This window comes from Anastrepha obliqua, chromosome 3 (genome assembly GCF_027943255.1).
Source record: "Anastrepha obliqua isolate idAnaObli1 chromosome 3, idAnaObli1_1.0, whole genome shotgun sequence".
In the NCBI taxonomy this organism is placed as follows: domain Eukaryota; kingdom Metazoa; phylum Arthropoda; class Insecta; order Diptera; family Tephritidae; genus Anastrepha; species Anastrepha obliqua.
The window spans coordinates 120,294,734-120,312,870 of NC_072894.1; the positions used below are offsets into that span (position 1 = coordinate 120,294,734).

Consider the following 18,137-nt stretch of genomic DNA (forward strand, 5'->3'; position numbering starts at 1 on the left):
GCTTAACCTTAATTGAGCCAAATTTATGCGGGTCTCACGAGGCAGCTAAACGTCTTCTGTTGTTGTTGTAGCAGTATCGACGCCCTGTCAGTGTAGTTTAATCACCGGTCGTCTTCGTCTAGCTCATCTAACGGTAGGCCCAGGAAACTGGCTGTTTCGACTGGTTGGGTCCAGAGGGAGAGAGGTGTTAGATGAGTGGGTTTGATGGCGCATGTGAGAAGGCGGTTAGTGTCGTGCGGGGTTCCTTCACATGCCGGACATATGTTTAGTATGTCGGGGTCGATTCTGGATAAGTAGGAGTTTAACCTGCTACAGTATCCAGAACGTAATTGTGCCAAGGTTACGCGGGACTCTCGGGGAAGCTGGAGCTCTTCGTCTGCAATAGGTGGTGGTTGGGCTCCGATAACGGCATTCGGGGGTCGGGAGCTTAAGAAGGTGGTAAGGGTGTCCCGATGAATGTCGTTTATGGCCTGTCTGTACACTGCCTGATCCTGGAGTGGTCTGTCTGTTTTGTCCAGGATCTCGTCCACGTAGTTGAGGAAGTGCCTCCTGATGTGCCTGGGAGGTGGCTCAGGCTCAAGCAGGTGTCTGCATGGGTGAGGCTTACGGTGACACCCTAGCAGAAACTGCTTGCTGAGCAGTTTGTTATGCTCCTTCACAGGAAGCATGTGAGCCTCGTCATGCAGGTGTTGTATTGGGGACATCAGGAGACATCCTGTCGCGGTCCTGAGGGCAGTATTCTGGCAGGTCTGGAGCTTCGTCCACTGCGTATCACTGGTTCCAGGCGACCAGACAGGCGCGGCATAGTTAAGAACCGGTCGGCCTATTGCTTTGAAAGTCGACAGCAACATTTCTTTGTCTTTGCCCAAAGTGCTGCCGGCAAGCGACTTGAGGACCTTGTTGCGATTCTGTACTTTCGTTGCAATAGCGGTTGTGTGCGCTGAGAAGGAGAGCAAGCTGTCAAAGGTGACTCCCAAAATTCTGAGGTTATTAACCGTCGGTATTGGGGTATCATCGACGTGTACCTGAAGTTGAAGCTTGACCTCCTTTGTCCAGGTGGTAAAAAGGGTCGCCGTGGATTTAGTGGGAGAAAGTTTTAAGTTTCTCGCAGTGAGGAAGCGAGAAAGGCGGGCGAGGTAGTCGTTTACTTTAGAGCATAGGCCATCAATGTCATTGCCCGACGCCATTATCGTGCAGTCGTCGGCGTATGAGACCAGTGAGACTCCCTCTGGTGGCTGGGGGAGTTTCGAAATGTAGAAATTAAAAAGCAAGGGTGAAAGGACACCACCCTGCGGTACTCCCTGCTTTATTTTTCTCTGTTTTGACGTTTGGTCTCGAAATATCACCGACGAGTGACGACCACTCAGGTAGTTCGCGGTCCACCTCTTCAGCCCTGGCGGAAGTGTCGACTGTAAAATATCATCTAGTAGCGTGGCGTGGCTGACTGTATCGAAAGCCTTTTGTAAATCCAACGCTACTAGGACAGTCCTCTCGCAGGGGCGGTTTTGGTTTAGTCCGCGGTTTACCTGGGTGTTTATGACGGTGAGTGCCGTGGTGGTGCTGTGCACTCTTCGGAAACCATGCTGGTGTGAGGCTGGAGTCAGGTATTCTGTAAGGAGTGGGAGTAGAAGGGCTTCAAGCGTCTTCACAATTGGGGAAAGGAGAGTTATCGGACGATAGGACTCCCCTTGGTTGGCGGGTTTCCCTGGCTTCAGTAGTGAGACCACTCTCCCTAATTTCCACTTATCAGGAATGATGAGAGTGGCCATAGACAGGTTGAAGACCTTGGTGAGAAATTCTACTCCCAGTGGACCCAGCTTTTTCAGCATCAGCATGTTTAGTCCGTCAGGGCCAATGGCTTTAGATGGTTTCATATGTTTGATGGCCCCCTGAACCTCGTCGCTGGAGAAAGCAAGCGGTGCACTGTTGTATGTCAGTTTGTGCAACCGTCAACGTTAGGATCTGTCGACCGGAGGATGCAGTATAAATTGCCGGCTAAAGTAGCTCGCGCATCTCTTCGGATCCGACGAAGTACGACCGTTGAAGGTGATTACCACCTTGTTGTGCTTCGTCGGGTTCGACAGAGACCTTACGGTGGACCAGAAATTGCTCACACCAGAGGTGAAGTTGCAGGACTTCAGATGCTCTATCCATTTGGTCCGCTTATGTCCGGTTACCAGTTGCCGTATCTCCGAATTGAGATCCTTTATTCGAGAAATCCCGGGATCGGCCTGGCGTAGGTGATCACGCTCATTCGCCAGAAAAGCTGCTTCGCCTGGGAAATTGGGACGTATGTCCCGGATCCTTCCAGCGGGTATGAAGCGAGCAGCGGCAGCTGTGATCGCCTTGCGGAATGCACGTTCGCCTACGCGCACATCGGTGGGAATGGGGAGAGCGGCGAAGATGTCTTCAGTAAATTCCGCAAATCTGCTCCAATCAGCTTTGTTAAAGTTGACGTATGACCGGTGATCCGCGGAAACGAAGTCGGCAGGTCTCTCGATTGAGACGATAATGGGCAAGTGGTCTGATGCAAGCGATAGCATAGGTCGCCAGGTTATGCTATTTATCAGACCTGCGCTAGAAATTGCGATATCCGGCGAGCTGCACTACCCTGGTGGGGGCGTCGTCGTTTACAGTGCTGAATGTCGAATCGTCTATCTGCTTTTTTTTTTACGAATGATTGATCGTGTATTGTGCTGAATGTCGAATCGTCTATCTGCTTTACCAAATGTTGTCCTCTAAGATAATTTGGCAGGCTTGAATGTCAGAGATTGTGGTGCGCATTGCAGCTACCTGATGATATCCAGGCAGGCAGCAGGTGACAGGGGATATATAAATATTAAATATTTCAAGCTTGACGTCGCCTGACCAAACAGCTATTGTTTGACATTCTGAGATTTCTGCATCGATAAGACAATATTGCACAATATGGTGGACTATAAAGGCTGGGCCACTACCACTGTCCCGCTCGCGATCCTAACGGTGCACATTGTAGCCCTCACTGGCAACCAGAGAGGAACTACCGTGGAGTTTTGATTCTTGGACTGCAGCTATCAAAAATCGGTTATCTCGTCAATCTTGCGCGAGTATAGATTACTTCCTGTGGGTCTTAAAGTCTCAGCATGTCTTAAAATGGCACTGATTTCATCTAACCAAAGTAGAGTTTGGCTGGAGCCGTCTTTGGTAAACGCTCTACTTCGGATGCAGGGTTAGGCTTAACACAAACACTAAGTAGAAGTACTAGGAGCAGCCGTGCTGCATAGAATTTAGACAGCCTTAGTAGGGAAAACCCCGAGTTTTTCAAGTATATAGGGAATGTTACTATGGGAATGTGTCCGCGGATATAAATCCGGGTCGCTCTTGCAACGTAGACTCAATTGTCCTAGAAGCGTACTGAAATTTTTTTATTCGCCTGGCGGGTGTACCAAGTAACTTCTGCGCGCTGAGGCATAAAAAATTTTAATATTACCCTAGCAACCTCTTTAAGTAGCAGTCTCAATCGATCAAACAATATTGAAAACGAAATTTCATTTGATATCTTATACAAAAAAGGCAATTCAGGCATTCAATCGCGCTTAAAAAACCATGTCCAATTTCGTTTTTCCTGAAGAGTTATCATATTTTATAGAAAGCATTCGCCCATTTCAAATGATCGATATAGGCAGCTCAAAATGGCTGGACGTTCATGAAATGATTATAAAACTTAGCCAACAAGCTATTCTCGAAGCAGCTGAACATCGCGAAGAAGAAGTCAAAGAATTTCTTATTTCGCGTGACAAGTTGAAGGTACTTATGGTATAATTCCAACTACATGCATATATATATTTTGTCTTATTTTACAACTAAAATTTATTTCCGATGTTAGGTGCTTATACACGAAGCTTATGGCATTTTCCTATGGAAGACGCGTGTGCTGCCACATTTGCTTGAAATTGATCCCAATCCGCAAGCCACTTTCCTCATATATACCGTACTTTTTCACGAAGCTGCAGTTATTTCCTTACTCGACACTTCACTATTCCATGTTAGCGCATGTGAAGCATTGCAGGATGCAGCTATTGATTTGGTTGACTACTGTGCTTTAGCCGTTGCACAAGTCATCGGTTTAGTTAGGTATTTATGTACATTGCCATGGTGAAGTTTAAGTCTTTATACCAAACTAGAAAATGTTTGCATTTTTTTAAAGCATGGGTTATCATGAAAACCAAACGAGAGTAGATGTAGACGAAGCTGTATTATCGGAATTGGAACGTCAAAAACGCGATTTAATTTATAAGATTGGTATGCGTTGCATTTCGATTTTATGCTATTTGGCCGAACATGCTGATGCAATACCGTTGAGTGCCTCACGACGCATGGTAGTGACACATGATGTACCTTGGTTAATGGCAGACTTGCTTCAATTTAGACCTTGGCAGCGGCGCACCAACAAAGGCATACAACGATTTATTGGTAAAGTTTTTTTTTTCTTTTTTTTCTTTTTTTTCCATTAAATTCAATTAAAACTACTTTGTGGTTGCAGATGAAAAGTGGATATTGGTGCAGGGTGATGACATATCTAAAGTAGCTAACCAAGAAGCCCAAGCCTGGTTCTGCTTGAGACAATTACTCTTTAATAAACCATTGATGACATCGTATGAACTTAACGAAGAGCGTCGAAAACACTTATCAAAGGTAAGAAGCATCGATTAAAAATGTATACAAATCCACAAGTTTTTATTTATATTTTGAAAAGCAATTGACAGTAGCTGTACCTTGCTTTCTACTTTTACTAGGGCTCTTAATATATTCGAATAGTTGTTGGTATTCAATTATTCAAATAAACGTTGAACTGCGATTATTCGAATATTTGGTATAATTCGAACGTTCATTCAATCGAAGAGTTGGTTGCGAAATATGTTAACTCAGACTTTTCAATATATAATTTTGATTCATTAAAATGAGCGAAAAAATTAGTAGGGCTTGGGACTGTTTTTGTTTTTTAACTGCAAGCAAATTAGGCACAAGCATAACTCCACTACGTCCTTAGGCATTCACCTGAGCCAAAAAAAAACGATGATGATAAGTAAATGCAATACAAACCCATAAAAGTATTTGTAACATATAAAATGTGGAGCGCTGATCTTTTAAAATGCCTTCAACGGATGTCAATTCAAGCGAACGCTTCAAGCGTTGCATTGCAATAATTTTTTTTTTTTTTAATTTAGGTGTTTGGACGAATTTTACATCCACAAAACGACAGGGTATACAACGTTGGGTATTAAAATCTTGTCTAGGATTATCGAATTTTTCTGGTCTAATTTGGTGGCCCACGGGGGCTATTTTATTTCACCCGTACCAATCTTTTCTGTAAGGCATTACCCTATCCGCCACTTCGGGACGCGTCATGGCAATACAACAATTACGACTGCAAATTTGAAAGACTGAAATCAATAATATATTCTACAATAAATTTCTGGGATTATTTGAATGTACGATGGTTAACTATTATTTGTATACCATTGTTCGAATATAAAGAGTCCTATTAAACCAAAATTTATAATTAAAAGTTAATTTTCTCCTACGAATTTTACTAACGTATCATTTTGAATACCGTTTTAGTGCCAAGGTCTGTTACAGGAAACAATACTCGATCAGCTTCCTCCATTAGTTGAATTGAAACAGTACCTTTGCAATTTAGGTGTCACTGGTAGCACCAATGTGTACAAGACACCTAAATCTAATTTGGTGCTGGAAGAATTACCAGAGATTCGAGAGAATCTTATTGCTGAAGCTGAACGGATTGGCGGTTTTCCAGTTGTAGCACAGAAGCAGGAAGAAATATTTCTGTGCACTGATAAAGATAAAATATTTGAAACTGCTAAACGTTTAAATATGGCATATAACACAGATTTGCTCGCCGAGCTGGAAGAAAAAACTGCAGAACCTGGGCGAGCCAGCAATACCGTCGAAAATAGTAAAGATCCCATTAAAAAATGTGGCAAATGTGCCAGCGATGCAGAAAAGAAGTGCGGAATCTGCAAAACCACTTATTACTGTTCAAGGTATTGTTGATTGTTGATCTTTTACAGCATAAAATAAATACAGCTTCATTATTTTCCAGGAAATGCCAGGTCGACGACTGGTCGAAACACAAAGTCAGCTGTATTAAAATTTAGAGCACACCGCGCCACATTTAATGTCCACTCCACAGATATAATTCAATTATGAAATTTTTAAAATACTCCGCTTTATATGTACTTTAGTTTTTTATTTATAAAAGGATTTAACTGCCCAAAAAACACACGGGTTTTATATTTTGCAATCCTTGACCGCCGCAAAACACTATATTTTATGCACGTTATTAAAAACTAAAATACGCACAGCGCATTTAGCTATTTTGACGCAGATGTTCTTTCACAACATCCAAGGCAGGCGTCTCCTCTCCGAAATCCTTAATAACCACAACAGCGCATCCGCTAACTTTACGTGGTTTGCCTTCTTTGTCAATCTTGCAAAGTCCAGACCATTCACCCAATTTCTTGTGTGAATCCACACGGATAAGTGGAATTTGATGTTCGTGGCAGAGTGCTGTTACAAGTTTCTTGTACAAGTCGACATCCATTGAATCGGCGAGGATGCATAGAACGGCTTGGCGCCTATGAAAATAAATAATAATAAATATAAAATACATTCGATTTTCATTAGTAACTCACTTGTCCAAAGCTTTGCATGCTTGGTGGATGCCATGAACCAAACCATCAGCGATCAGAGACTTCTTCAACACCTCTTGCAGAGCGGTATTTATGTCCATTTTGTCTCCAATTACTGGAGCGGCGGAGGGCACATCACTATTGAGATAATATTTAAATTAGCGATAGCAAAGCCTACAGAATAAAAGCAAAAATGCGTGCAATGGATAGACAATGGTTCGCCAAACATGCTCATAATATGGCAATAACATTCTCCATTTGCCGAACTATTGCTACCCTACATTTTTGTAGTCCGATTTTCGGACGTTTCATAAACAACCAGTATTAAACTTACACATCAACGTCGGCCATTTTTAACTAGATCAGTCGTCTCTACACTGAAATAACAAAACAAAAAACTTATTGTTAGTTGGATGTACGACATTAAATTGAATAAAATTTGATATTTTACTCGGCTAAAAAATTTCGTTCCTTTCGTACCTTTTTGACAACCGGAAAGAAAGGATGCAGCAGTTCAGCAACCAACTTCATTAAGGCGAAATGTCAAATTACACGTCAGTGGAAATTCACTGAACCAAGGGTTAATGTCATTGTTGCCGAACAGTAGAAAGTAAATGAAACTTGTTCAAAGTCGTTCTTATGTTTCGGCGACCACTCATGCATTTGCTGCCCAGCAGCTTATTGTGACACGAAGCAAGTACGTGTATCACCCGACACGCACACATATAAGCTGCTGGACAGCAAATGCATGGGCGTGTGGCCGAAGCATTACACACTTTCCATACCATGATACAAAATATTAAGGTAGTTTCATTACTAAAATTTCCCTATTATAAAGCAGATCTTTGACAATCTACGGTTGGAATTTTTCGCGAAGGAAGCATTTTTATGAAATTTTTATTTAATACAAGAATAAAATTTGCATACCAAAAATGTTAAGTTGTTGTAATTAATAAATTAATTTTCCAACTTTTTATTCAATCCTTTAAATAATATCAACGTGTTAGATGAGAAAATTAAATAAAACGCAGGTGTGATACTTTTATTTAACTTTAGATATTAATGAATAATAACTTATTTTACTAAAAATAAATGAAAAAGAAAAATTATAAATGCAGTGAACAGTCTTTCGCCATCTCAGGCAATACATCATGGTTCAATCTGCATGCGTTCAGTCATTCCTCGAAGATGTCAAGTATTGCTCCCTTCAAATATATTGCAGCTGATATTTATTTTTGTTTTAAGCAATTAAGAACATACAATGACATATGCAGTTATAGTTAAAATGCAAGAATAATACAATCCATTCTGTGTTTTCTACATTGCTTAGTACATTTACATTTATTTTGTTTTGAAAATTTATTGAACTGATTGTCAAAATTTTCAATGAGTATGTGAACAAACAAAAAGGGATCCAACAAAGGAGCACGGTACTTTAAAATCAAATCGCAAGAAAAAAAAATCAGCTGCTATAGCGAAGTCAATGTGTGTGGGTTTGTTTTCAATGGGTCTTTCTAGATTATGTGCAAAGAGCACAATCAACCTACGCATTTTCTAAACGAAATTTTTCCACAACATTACTAATACATGCACAACGATACGTATTTATTATTATATACATTATTGTTCCCATTTTACCACCGTCTGTAAATAAAAAATACCCAGTTGCGGTGATGTCATCCGTACCTTACCTTTTTACTTTGGTTTATGTTCTATTGAAGGCTGAATGAAACCTTAAAAAAGTACTCAAATTAGTCAAAAATGAACCGATTTTAATAATTTTGGGTTCAAAATGATCGTCATTACTTACACGAGCGATTTCATGTAGAAACAATTGCAAAAAAGTAGCTGAACATTTTTTATTTTGCAAAAAACAAAAAGTGCGAAACAGGTTTTTTACTCAAAATTTCATTACTCAATAACAACTCATTTTAGCTACTGGGCATTCAGCTTAATTGAAGTTTGAGGTGTCCTCTTGATTTGGAAAAAGTTATAAAAAAAAACAAAAATACACTTTTTGAAATATTGAATTTCGAAAAAATTTCAATTTTTTTTCTTTTTTGCTAAATAAAAAATTTTTAACTACTTTTTTGCAATTGTTTCTACATGAAGTCGCTCGTGTAAGTAATTACGATCATTTTGAACCCAGAATTATTAAAATCGGTTCATATTCGACTAAGTTATGGGCGTTTAAAAAAATTTTTTTCTTATATAATTAAAAAAAATCGAGTTTGAGCCGAAAAACAAAATTGCCGATAGCTCTTGAAAAAATTTTTTTTCGGGCGAACAAAAAAATACGTGTCTCATTATTTTGACCAGAGAGCAACATATTTAAGTTTCATCGAAATCAAAGAACATGACCCGAATAGCCCGGTTGAATTGAAATGGAAAGCATCTATTATGAATTAGTTATTACGTGCATCAGGCCACAAAATACCATGAGAAGTTAAAACCTCCAATAAATCCATCTATGTGTATCAATTATTGCGAATGAATATTGTTAAGCGAGGCAAATTTTGTTCAGTATACACACATTCATACATATATATATCCATTAAAAATATTTCTTATTTTGTGATTGGCAATAACACTACATTAAAATAATTTAATTTTAGTGAAATGAGTGAACAAATGCATACACTGTACACAGCCTGACAGTTGGAATCAGCACAATCGTCTACAAACAAAATCATATGTCATTGTGTTCATTTGTATAGGTTTACAGATGGTGTTTTTGCTGCTACAGTGAAACGCCATCTAGTACCATGTGTTTTTAGCGGCTCTTATTTAGCTCTATAGCTTCCATGGGTAAACGTGATTTCATTGTGTTCAGTTGATTTGGAGTTGGATTGTCAATTTTTTTAAACCGGGGATAAATTTCTCCAAACAAATAATTCTTAAATTTGGTTGTGATCGAAGCGTACGCAAGGGAGATTTGGTATTTCCAACAATTTACATAATGTGTGAGGAATTAAGGTATGTTAATAATGCAGAGTGTATTGTTTTAAAATTACTAATGACAAATGAAATAACAGGTGAAAATTGGAGGGCCTATGGTTGACATACATAAGTAATAGTTTATTTTCTATAGTGTATAACTCTCACCTTTAAGCTATAATTGTAGTAAATACACACGTACACTATTTTGTAAGAGTGTGCATCAAATGATAAGAACGGCACATAATGTGCAAATACTCTCACACATATGTATTACATACAATACGATTGCACATACATATATGTATGTCATTTCCTGGCTTCATTCAAGCCTGAAGCGCTTGAAGATTATCGCTTTTGTTTTATATTTTATTCTAATATTCTATTATATCGTATACATATATTAGTTGACCTTTAGCCTTGTTTTTGGTAAGACTGAGTGCCAGCTTTATATTCGCATTTTGGTTGACGTCATTAACCTACTCATTGATGGCTGATAATCATGCTAATTATAACTGATCTTAACGATAGTAAAATGTAAAAGCTGCAAATGTAGTGTGCAAAAGGTGGTTCGTCAAAACTTGCCATAACTTACATACATATGTACATAGTACTGTAAGGTCTTGTTTTATGCCGACTATTTTTACGCGATTTTGAAGTTTTGCGGTTTGTATTTTATCCAAAAATCGCATGGGCAATCATCGCGAAGTTTAATTACCGATTACATTGTCAGAAAAGAAAGAGCTACACACTCGAGAATAAAGTTTGTGAAAATCCATCGCGTTTACCGAAAATATCTATTACAGAGACCGCCTCTTCTGATGGTGATGGTGATTTGGAACCACTTCGCAAAAGGTGCAAGCCATTATCAGATAGCGATAGTGATTAAAAAATGTAAAACTATATTACGTTTCAATAAAAAGAAATGAATTAAGTTTATTTTAAACTTTTATATGAATTTCTTTCAGACATTCGAAGTCATTAACGAAGCAGCCTATTACTTTTCTATTTCTATTTTTATGCGGTTTTAAGTTAATTTTAGCTCATTGTTTTGGTTTTACGTGATTTTAGAAAATTGCGGTACGTATCCCTACTTTTTCAAGACAAGTAAAGTCTTTTTAATGCGAATTTTTTATATGCGCTTTTCGGTAGAAGTATCCACCGCATAAAACGAAACCTTACAGTATTTATATACACATAGCCCATAAAGTCTGCGTACATTTTAAAATTAAAAACACAATATAAATTTACAGCTGAAACCATATTTTAATTATTTATTTTTAATAAAAAACAGTAAATTACTAAAACTACTGTGGGTCCCAGGACACACAGGTATCGAGGGAAATACATATGCCGATAATGCAGCGAAATTCGCTTGCAATGCCCCAATTACAACCAGCCCAAAAACAGAAAGACTCGATATAAAACGACATATAAATACATGCATAATACACAAACAGCGGCAATCATTAAAAAACTACAAGCACGAACACTATTCTAATATTAATAAGAATGGAAACCCTCCACTCTACCCAACAAATATATACGGATTTAAATCCCGAATTTTCTCCCACCTCCGCCTAGGCCACACAACACAGACCCATGAACATATCTTAAAAAAAGAAAATCACCCTATCTGTACAACCTGCAACACAAACCAAACATTGGACCACATCCGCAACAAATGTCCAAGTCACGCCAACGCAAGAAAAGAAATACTAAACTCAGAACAAATAAGCGACATCCTCGCCATTCCCAGTCATTCAAACATCGAAAAAATAAGCAAATTCATTAAAACTATCGAAATGACAATATAACAAATAATCCAGACACCCACAGACGACACAGAGCTGATGGCCTCTGCAGCCAATGCTCAAACATAATTTTAGTACTGGTATTCATACCAGTCACTAAATAATAATAATAATAATAATTATTATTATTTATTTAGTATCCAAGGTCCTGGTAGCCAGTGTGCTAATTAAGCTAGGGTATACTGTATTGTGTATATAAATATACAAAAATTAAAATTAATATTTTGTTGGATAGTCATCCTGTTTTAGGACTTCAGTCCATCTATTTGGCATTGAGTTTACTAAGTTTTCCTTTTTATCAGTTGTAATCTTGGTCCATTCTGCTCGCATAAGACTTGGCAAAGCCACGTTGCTTGTTATTATATGCTGTCGAATTATTTTTTCTAATGGATCCCACAGATGCTCAATAGGATTGAGATTCGGCGGCTGTGGGGCTGTTTGATCTGTTTTGAAGCGTTGTACGAGAGCCCAAGTTTAACGATCTCGGCTGTGTGTTTTGGGTAGTTATCTTTTTGGAACCAAAACGCTAGAGCGCAAAAAATGGGCATATTTTATGAATTTATTTTGACTCAACAAAGGAATCAATCGAAAATCTGTGAAATAGGTTTAATAATATAGCTTTCATGGTACAAATACAAAATTTTTCGTCTGAATTAATTTCAAAATGGCCGCTGTCCAGCAGTTCTCCTAAGGCGCCTTTTTTTCTAGTGGGTCCATTGCCGAAGACGTAAACTCCTTAATTTTTGTCCTGGATCAAAAAATAAATTTTTTTTAGTTTCTATATAACAACAGAAAGAGACGTACGTAGGATTTTTTTGATATTTTGTTTTTTCGCGAAATGGTGCACGTTTGAACAAAAAGTTACAATTTTCACTATAAAGAACGGCATAAAATTGTTGATTAAAAAAAAAAACTATGTAATATAAATAAAAAATCCTACGTACGTCTCCGGAGAAAGGTATTTCGAATGTATTGTCAAAATTTCGTAAGAATCGGTAAAGATTTGTTCGAGTTATGTCTTCGGCCAGTTTAAAAAAAGTGATTTCGAGAAAAACGCGTTTAAAGTTGTAAATAGCGTTCGGGGCATACCTGCGAGGCACTGCCGTCGAATGAAAAATTTGGGCATTTAGACATTTTTGCTGGCATCCCTCATTTGGTATATTATTTCTAAGACCCTAAAGCACCTTTTAAGACAAAAAAAATTTTTCGATTTTTTCAAAATTCTAGACCAGCTTCCCCCCCTAATAAGCCAAGTATTTCGGCACTCTGTTTCAAATTTATTTTTAAAATGTTCAAATACCCCCATTTATCCATTGTCGATTAAATAAATTCTAACTTACCCATACCACTTGCCGCCATGCATCCCCACACCATAACTTCACCATCGCCGTATTTGAGTCTACCAACAAGATTTTGTTTCTCAAGACCAATTCCTGATTTGCGCCAAACAATTTGACGATATCTTACCCAAATATATTGTACAAAATTTACTTTAGTCTGAAAAAATGATTTGTTTCCAGAACTCTGAAAACTCATTTACTATATAATTACAGGGTTCGGCACTCGAAGTGTAACCAATTAAAAATACCATAAATTTAGTATGGAAAATTACTTTTATTCAATTCAAAGTAAAAAATGTGTGAAAATATTACAAAATTAAGAATTTATTTTTGCTCGATATAACCACCGTTTGCCTTGACTATGGCTTTGAGGCGGTCCAGAAACGAGACGCAAGCTGCCCGAATGTGACTTGCGGGTATTTTGGCCCACTCGCGGGCAATTGCTTTTTTCATCGCCTTGGGATTGGTGAATCTTTTAGTTCGGGCCTTGCTCTCCAAAATGTCCCAAAGAGAATAATCCATCGGATTTGCGTCTGGTGAATTTGAGAGTCATTATGTGGACGTTATGAAGTTTGGAAAGTGGTTTTTAGCCATTCTTGGTTCACTCGAGCTTTGTGAGACGGTGCCGAGTCCTGTTGAAACTTCCATGGTGTGCCACCGAAATATGGTGTTTGCCCACGACTTCAAAGCAACCGCCTGAATACTTTCCTGATAATATTTCGCATTTATCTTGACGCCAGACTCGATGAAAACGATTGGAGAGCGCCCATCTGCGGTTACAGCGGCCCAAACCATTACCTGTGGCGGGTGCTGCCTCTTGGTGGCCAATCGAGGACTCAAAATTCTCGTATGAACGGTCGGTCAAATAAACCTTATCGTTTTGGGAGTTTACGAACTGCTCGATTTGAAAAATGTTCTAGTCAGAAAACACAATGTTCGGAAATTGACCGTTTTCGGCCAAGCGAAGCATCTCCTTCGCTCTCTCAAGTCTGACTTGTTGCTGCTTTGGTGTAAGATCATGCGCCTTTTCTAAGGCTTGACTTTGAAATCATTTCTCAGTATGCGACGGATACTACAGTCAGATATTTTCAGTTCTTTGGCCATTTGATTGGCACTTCGTCGGGGACTACGCTCACGTCGGTTCTTCACTTTTTGAACCATTTCACGTGACGTTGCAGTCTTTTGATGACCACCTCCATGACGTTTCGCGATGCTACTAGTATCTTTGTAACGAGTAATGGTGCGATAAACAAAAAAAAATTATTTACTTTAAGGTGCTCGACCTCACGAACAATCGCTGGTTGTGATTTTCCAGCCAAATATAATTTCAAACTCGCACTATTACGAGTGCGTTTGAAATCCATTACTGATTTTATGCTTCCGCACGCTTGTAAATAATACTCTGGACTGTCATTTAGTCAACTAAAAGGCAGCTGATGCACAGTCTGAAGTTGGTTGCACTTCGAGTGGCGGACCCTGTATTAATGATTCCAATGCGCTCTCGTCTGTTCACAAGTGAAATTAACGAGTTTCTTAGAGCGGTAGTTTCGCTTTGCGTAAACATTTTCTAGCAGTTACCGGACAAATTATTTTTTTTATGTTTAGTTTACGCTTTCGGTAATTTTTAATGTGTAATTCGAGGGTTAACCTTTGCCATATTGCTTATGCTGCGCTCTTCTCGCATCGATAGTGTTCTTGGATGGCCAGACCTGTGCTTAGATGTTAAAATCCCGGTTTGCTTGTGATTGTTTACTATGCGTTGAACAGAGGAGTGCGTTGTCCCAATAGGTTTGCCAATATTTCGGAAGCTATTTCCACCTTTCGACAATTCAACGAAAAAAATTCTAATTATGTAAAGAAACAAACTGTGCGCAGTCTTTCCGGTGGCTATATCTACTTGTTGCTGCAATTATTGTACTTACCACTATGTAAACAATGAAGTGAGGATTCTTGGCAGCTATAAATTTATTTGGTGTTTTTAATCAATTTAAAAATATTTGTAAGATGTACGCAGACTTAATGGGTTATATGTATAATGGAATGTCATCCTTTTAAATCTACGAGTTTGAATTTTTTTTATTGAAGTTTTGCCTATTGTTGTTGTTGCAGCAGAGAAAGATCTACATACATATATGTATGTATGTACATATTGTTTTGGAACTAATTGCGATTTTAAAATTAGGGTTACGCCTTGAGAGAATGAATAATTTATAAACTGAGTGGATATACATACTTCGACTCAAATATGAACGAGACGTTATCAATAAAACGGTCCGCGGATGACATATGGCAAAAATAAATTTTCTGTTTTTTGGTAGGACTGTTATAAGCTTACATGGCAAATTTCAGCGTGATATGTCACATAGTTTGCTTTCTGTGCTACTGTAAACAAGTCAAGCTCGAGTGTGTTCTTCGAATTCTCTTTTATGACTTCAATTGTCTCAAAATGTTTCCCACGGAGCGGCAACTTGAGCTTGGGAAACAGGAAAAAGTCACATGGAGCCATATCAGGCGAATACGGTGCTTGCGGAACGATATTAACATTATTTTTGTTCAAATAATCGCGAACAAGACGTGATGTGTGAGCTGGTGCATTATCGTGATGCAAGAACCATGACTTGTTGTCCCACAATTCCTTCCTTTTAAGACGAATGTTCTCGCGCAAACGCTTTAAAACGTCTAAATAATATTCAGCGTTAACCGATCGGCCTTGCGGAAGGAACTCCGAGTGCACCACACCTTCGTAATCGAAAAAAACAGTCAGCATAACCTTAATTTTTGAGCGACTTTGGCGTGGTTTTTTGGGTTGATGTACGGCCCTCTTTGAACGATTTGTACCACTGGAAAACACGTGCACGCGATAGAGCAGAGTCCCCATAGGTTGTCTGCAACATTTTTAAGGCGTCTGAAGCCGAAATTTTGTTGGAATAACAAAATTTCAAGCAAATTCTTTGTTCAATTTGAATTTCCATCGTTAAATTCGAAGAACACACTCGAGCTTGACTTGTTTACAGTAGCACAGAAAACAAACTATGTGACATATCACGCTGAAATTTGCCATGTAAGCTTATAGCAGTCCTACCAAAAAACAAAAAAATTATTTTTGCCATATGTCATCCGCGGACCGTTTTATTGATAACGGTTCGTTCATATTTGAGCAGAAGCTACATGAAGCAAAATAAATGAAAATAAGTAATATTACTAGGCACTCGAAATTTCTACTACATTAAAATAAATGTAATTTTACGCACAATTTCTTATACAAACATATTTAATAAATTTAGTTTATTTATTTTCTAGGGCAGGCATTTTGGTCGGCTGCGGAAATCCGTTGCTCGACATATCGACAACTGTCGATGAAGCATTTCTGCAAAAATATGATTTAAAACCAAATGATGCCATTTTGGCTGAAGAAAAGCATATGCCACTCTACAAAGAATTAGTGGAGAAGTATAAAGCTGATTACATTGCAGGCGGTTCAGTGCAGAATTCGTTGCGCGTATGCCAGTGGATGTTACAAAAGCCCGACGCGGCTATATTCTTCGGCTGCGTTGGTCATGACAGATTTGGCGAGATACTTGAAGAGCGTGCGCGCTCAAATGGCGTTAATGTACATTATCAACGCACCAATGAAGCACCAACTGGCACATGCGGTGTTCTTATTACCGGCACACATCGCTCGCTTTGTGCCAATTTGGCTGCTGCCAATCACTTTACCATAGACCATTTGCTTACGCCCGAGAACCAAAAACTTATAGACAATTCAGAGTATTTCTACATTTCGGTAGGTATTTGTTTTCATAATGCTTCTTATGTAAATTCATACATACATACATACGCGTGCACTTTGCAGGGTTTCTTCCTGACGGTGAGCCCACCAAGCATTCAGCACATTGCCCAACATGCGCACAAACATAAACGGCCTTTCCTAATGAACCTTAGTGCTCCATTTTTGTCGCAATTTTTTAAGGAACCGTTAATGGCTGCATTACCTTATGTGGATATACTTTTCGGCAATGAACTGGTAGCTACTATTTTTCTATAAATTTAACAATTTTGTACACAATTTTATTCCCATAGGAAGCTGAGGCTTTTGCAGCGGCTCAAGGTTGGGACGAGAAGGAAATGAAAGAGATAGGTAAAAAAATGTTGGCGTTGCCTAAACAGAATGCTGATCGGCCGCGTATAATTGTACTAACACAAGGACACTTACCCGTGTTACTAATACAAGAGCACTCCATTGAAGAATTTCCAGTGCAACGATTGGCACCCAGTGAAATTGTTGATACCAATGGCGCTGGTGATGCTTTCGTTGGTGGATTTTTGGCGCAATACATACAAAAGAAGCCGCTTAGCGTTTGCATACATTCTGGTATTTGGGCAGCACGACAAATTATCCAGCGAAGCGGCTGCACGTTCGAGGGCCTAGTTGACTTTAGAGAATAATACTTGGTGCAAAAATTAGTTGGATTTTAACGTAAAGCACATTCGAACTTGTTACAATTTATGGCAATTTTTTGCATAAAGAAATATATTTTATCCATGCGGGCTAATTTATTTAAATCTTAAAATAAACCCAGCCACCTTATGGACGAATTTAAACTGCACCGAAGCAATAAAATAATGATTATTGGTGATTTTTATGGCAATATGTTAGAGAGTACACAAGCACTGGACGTTCTTTAATAAATTAAGAGCAGCTAAGAAATATAAGACAAATGGTTTTATAACTGGTTTAGAGTATATGTATATCCATTTTTTAGGATAGCCAAACATGTGTTTTCTTTATCAACTTTTACATGTAGAATATAATGTGGTTTGCTAGGGTTGCGAATTTGCTTTGGTTTCTTAAGCAGTCAATAGTTATGTTCCAATGGCCAATGATCGGATCCGGATAGAAACTTGCGCAAACGCAACAACAACGATATGATCATGGTAGAGATCGGAGTTGGCTTTACGTAATTCGACACTCGACCCTTGTCGGCTCGATACTTACAGGAGTCACATAATTTATTCGTACACTCACAGTTTATAAACAGATACTGATACTTAATATAGCACGAACAAATCAACAATATTTCAATATATTCGTAAAAAATAACATTTTGATTCAAAATTTAAGGAACAAATTCATTTCTGGAATTGGAGAACTTAAGGGGGTCTTCTGGTCTCGAGGCCCTGAAATGAAGGGTTTTTTTGGGGATTGATTGTGACAAATCCTGTGAGTATTTTTAAAAAAATTTTTTTTTATTTTAAAGGTACATGTCTTGGCTTTTAAAAAATGGTTTTGACTTTGAAAAAAATTAACACCCGCGACCTTGAAATGGCGCTGAAGACGTCCACCTCCAAACGAA

At 38.5% G+C, this 18,137-nt stretch overlaps 3 protein-coding genes across 3 annotated transcripts; 2 read left to right on the top strand and 1 right to left on the bottom strand.

The window, feature by feature from the left end:
• The first annotated feature begins 3,508 nt into the window (after positions 1-3,508).
• On the top strand, positions 3,509-6,193 carry LOC129240566 (zinc finger MYND domain-containing protein 10 homolog). The gene is made up of 6 exons (XM_054876466.1): positions 3,509-3,786; positions 3,866-4,113; positions 4,187-4,452; positions 4,523-4,674; positions 5,602-6,044; positions 6,104-6,193. The coding sequence occupies exons 1-6, from the start codon at positions 3,586-3,588 to the stop codon at positions 6,156-6,158; spliced, it is 1,365 nt and encodes a 454-aa protein (XP_054732441.1). The 5' UTR covers positions 3,509-3,585; the 3' UTR covers positions 6,159-6,193.
• A 36-nt stretch (positions 6,194-6,229) lies between these two features.
• On the bottom strand, positions 6,230-7,159 carry LOC129240567 (40S ribosomal protein S12). The gene is made up of 3 exons (XM_054876467.1): positions 7,027-7,159; positions 6,696-6,830; positions 6,230-6,638 (listed from the first exon to the last, which is right to left on the bottom strand). Exons 1-3 carry the CDS (start codon positions 7,041-7,043, stop codon positions 6,371-6,373), a joined length of 420 nt encoding a protein of 139 aa, XP_054732442.1. The 5' UTR covers positions 7,044-7,159; the 3' UTR covers positions 6,230-6,370.
• Positions 7,160-9,388: 2,229 nt separating this feature from the next.
• Positions 9,389-17,513, top strand: LOC129241407 (adenosine kinase). The gene is made up of 4 exons (XM_054877703.1): positions 9,389-9,668; positions 16,084-16,567; positions 16,637-16,807; positions 16,864-17,513. Exons 1-4 carry the CDS (start codon positions 9,652-9,654, stop codon positions 17,227-17,229), a joined length of 1,038 nt encoding a protein of 345 aa, XP_054733678.1. The 5' UTR covers positions 9,389-9,651; the 3' UTR covers positions 17,230-17,513.
• Positions 17,514-18,137: the final 624 nt, after the last annotated feature.

What these genes read in the sequence shown, in the direction of transcription:
- LOC129240566 (XM_054876466.1), top strand. Translation starts at nt 3,586, where the DNA reads ATGTCCAATTTCGTTTTTCCTGAAGAGTTATCATATTTTATAGAAAGC. An exon ending in TTTCGCGTGACAAGTTGAAG is followed by an intron (nt 3,787 to 3,865) that starts GTACTTATGGTA and finishes TTCCGATGTTAG; the next exon opens with GTGCTTATACACGAAGCTTA. An exon ending in ACCACTTATTACTGTTCAAG is followed by an intron (nt 6,045 to 6,103) that starts GTATTGTTGATT and finishes ATTATTTTCCAG; the next exon opens with GAAATGCCAGGTCGACGACT.
- LOC129240567 (XM_054876467.1), bottom strand. An exon ending in GCATGCAAAGCTTTGGACAA is followed by an intron (nt 6,639 to 6,695) that starts GTGAGTTACTAA and finishes TTATTTTCATAG; the next exon opens with GCGCCAAGCCGTTCTATGCA.
- LOC129241407 (XM_054877703.1), top strand. An exon ending in CAGAGTATTTCTACATTTCG is followed by an intron (nt 16,568 to 16,636) that starts GTAGGTATTTGT and finishes TGCACTTTGCAG; the next exon opens with GGTTTCTTCCTGACGGTGAG. An exon ending in TACTTTTCGGCAATGAACTG is followed by an intron (nt 16,808 to 16,863) that starts GTAGCTACTATT and finishes TTATTCCCATAG; the next exon opens with GAAGCTGAGGCTTTTGCAGC.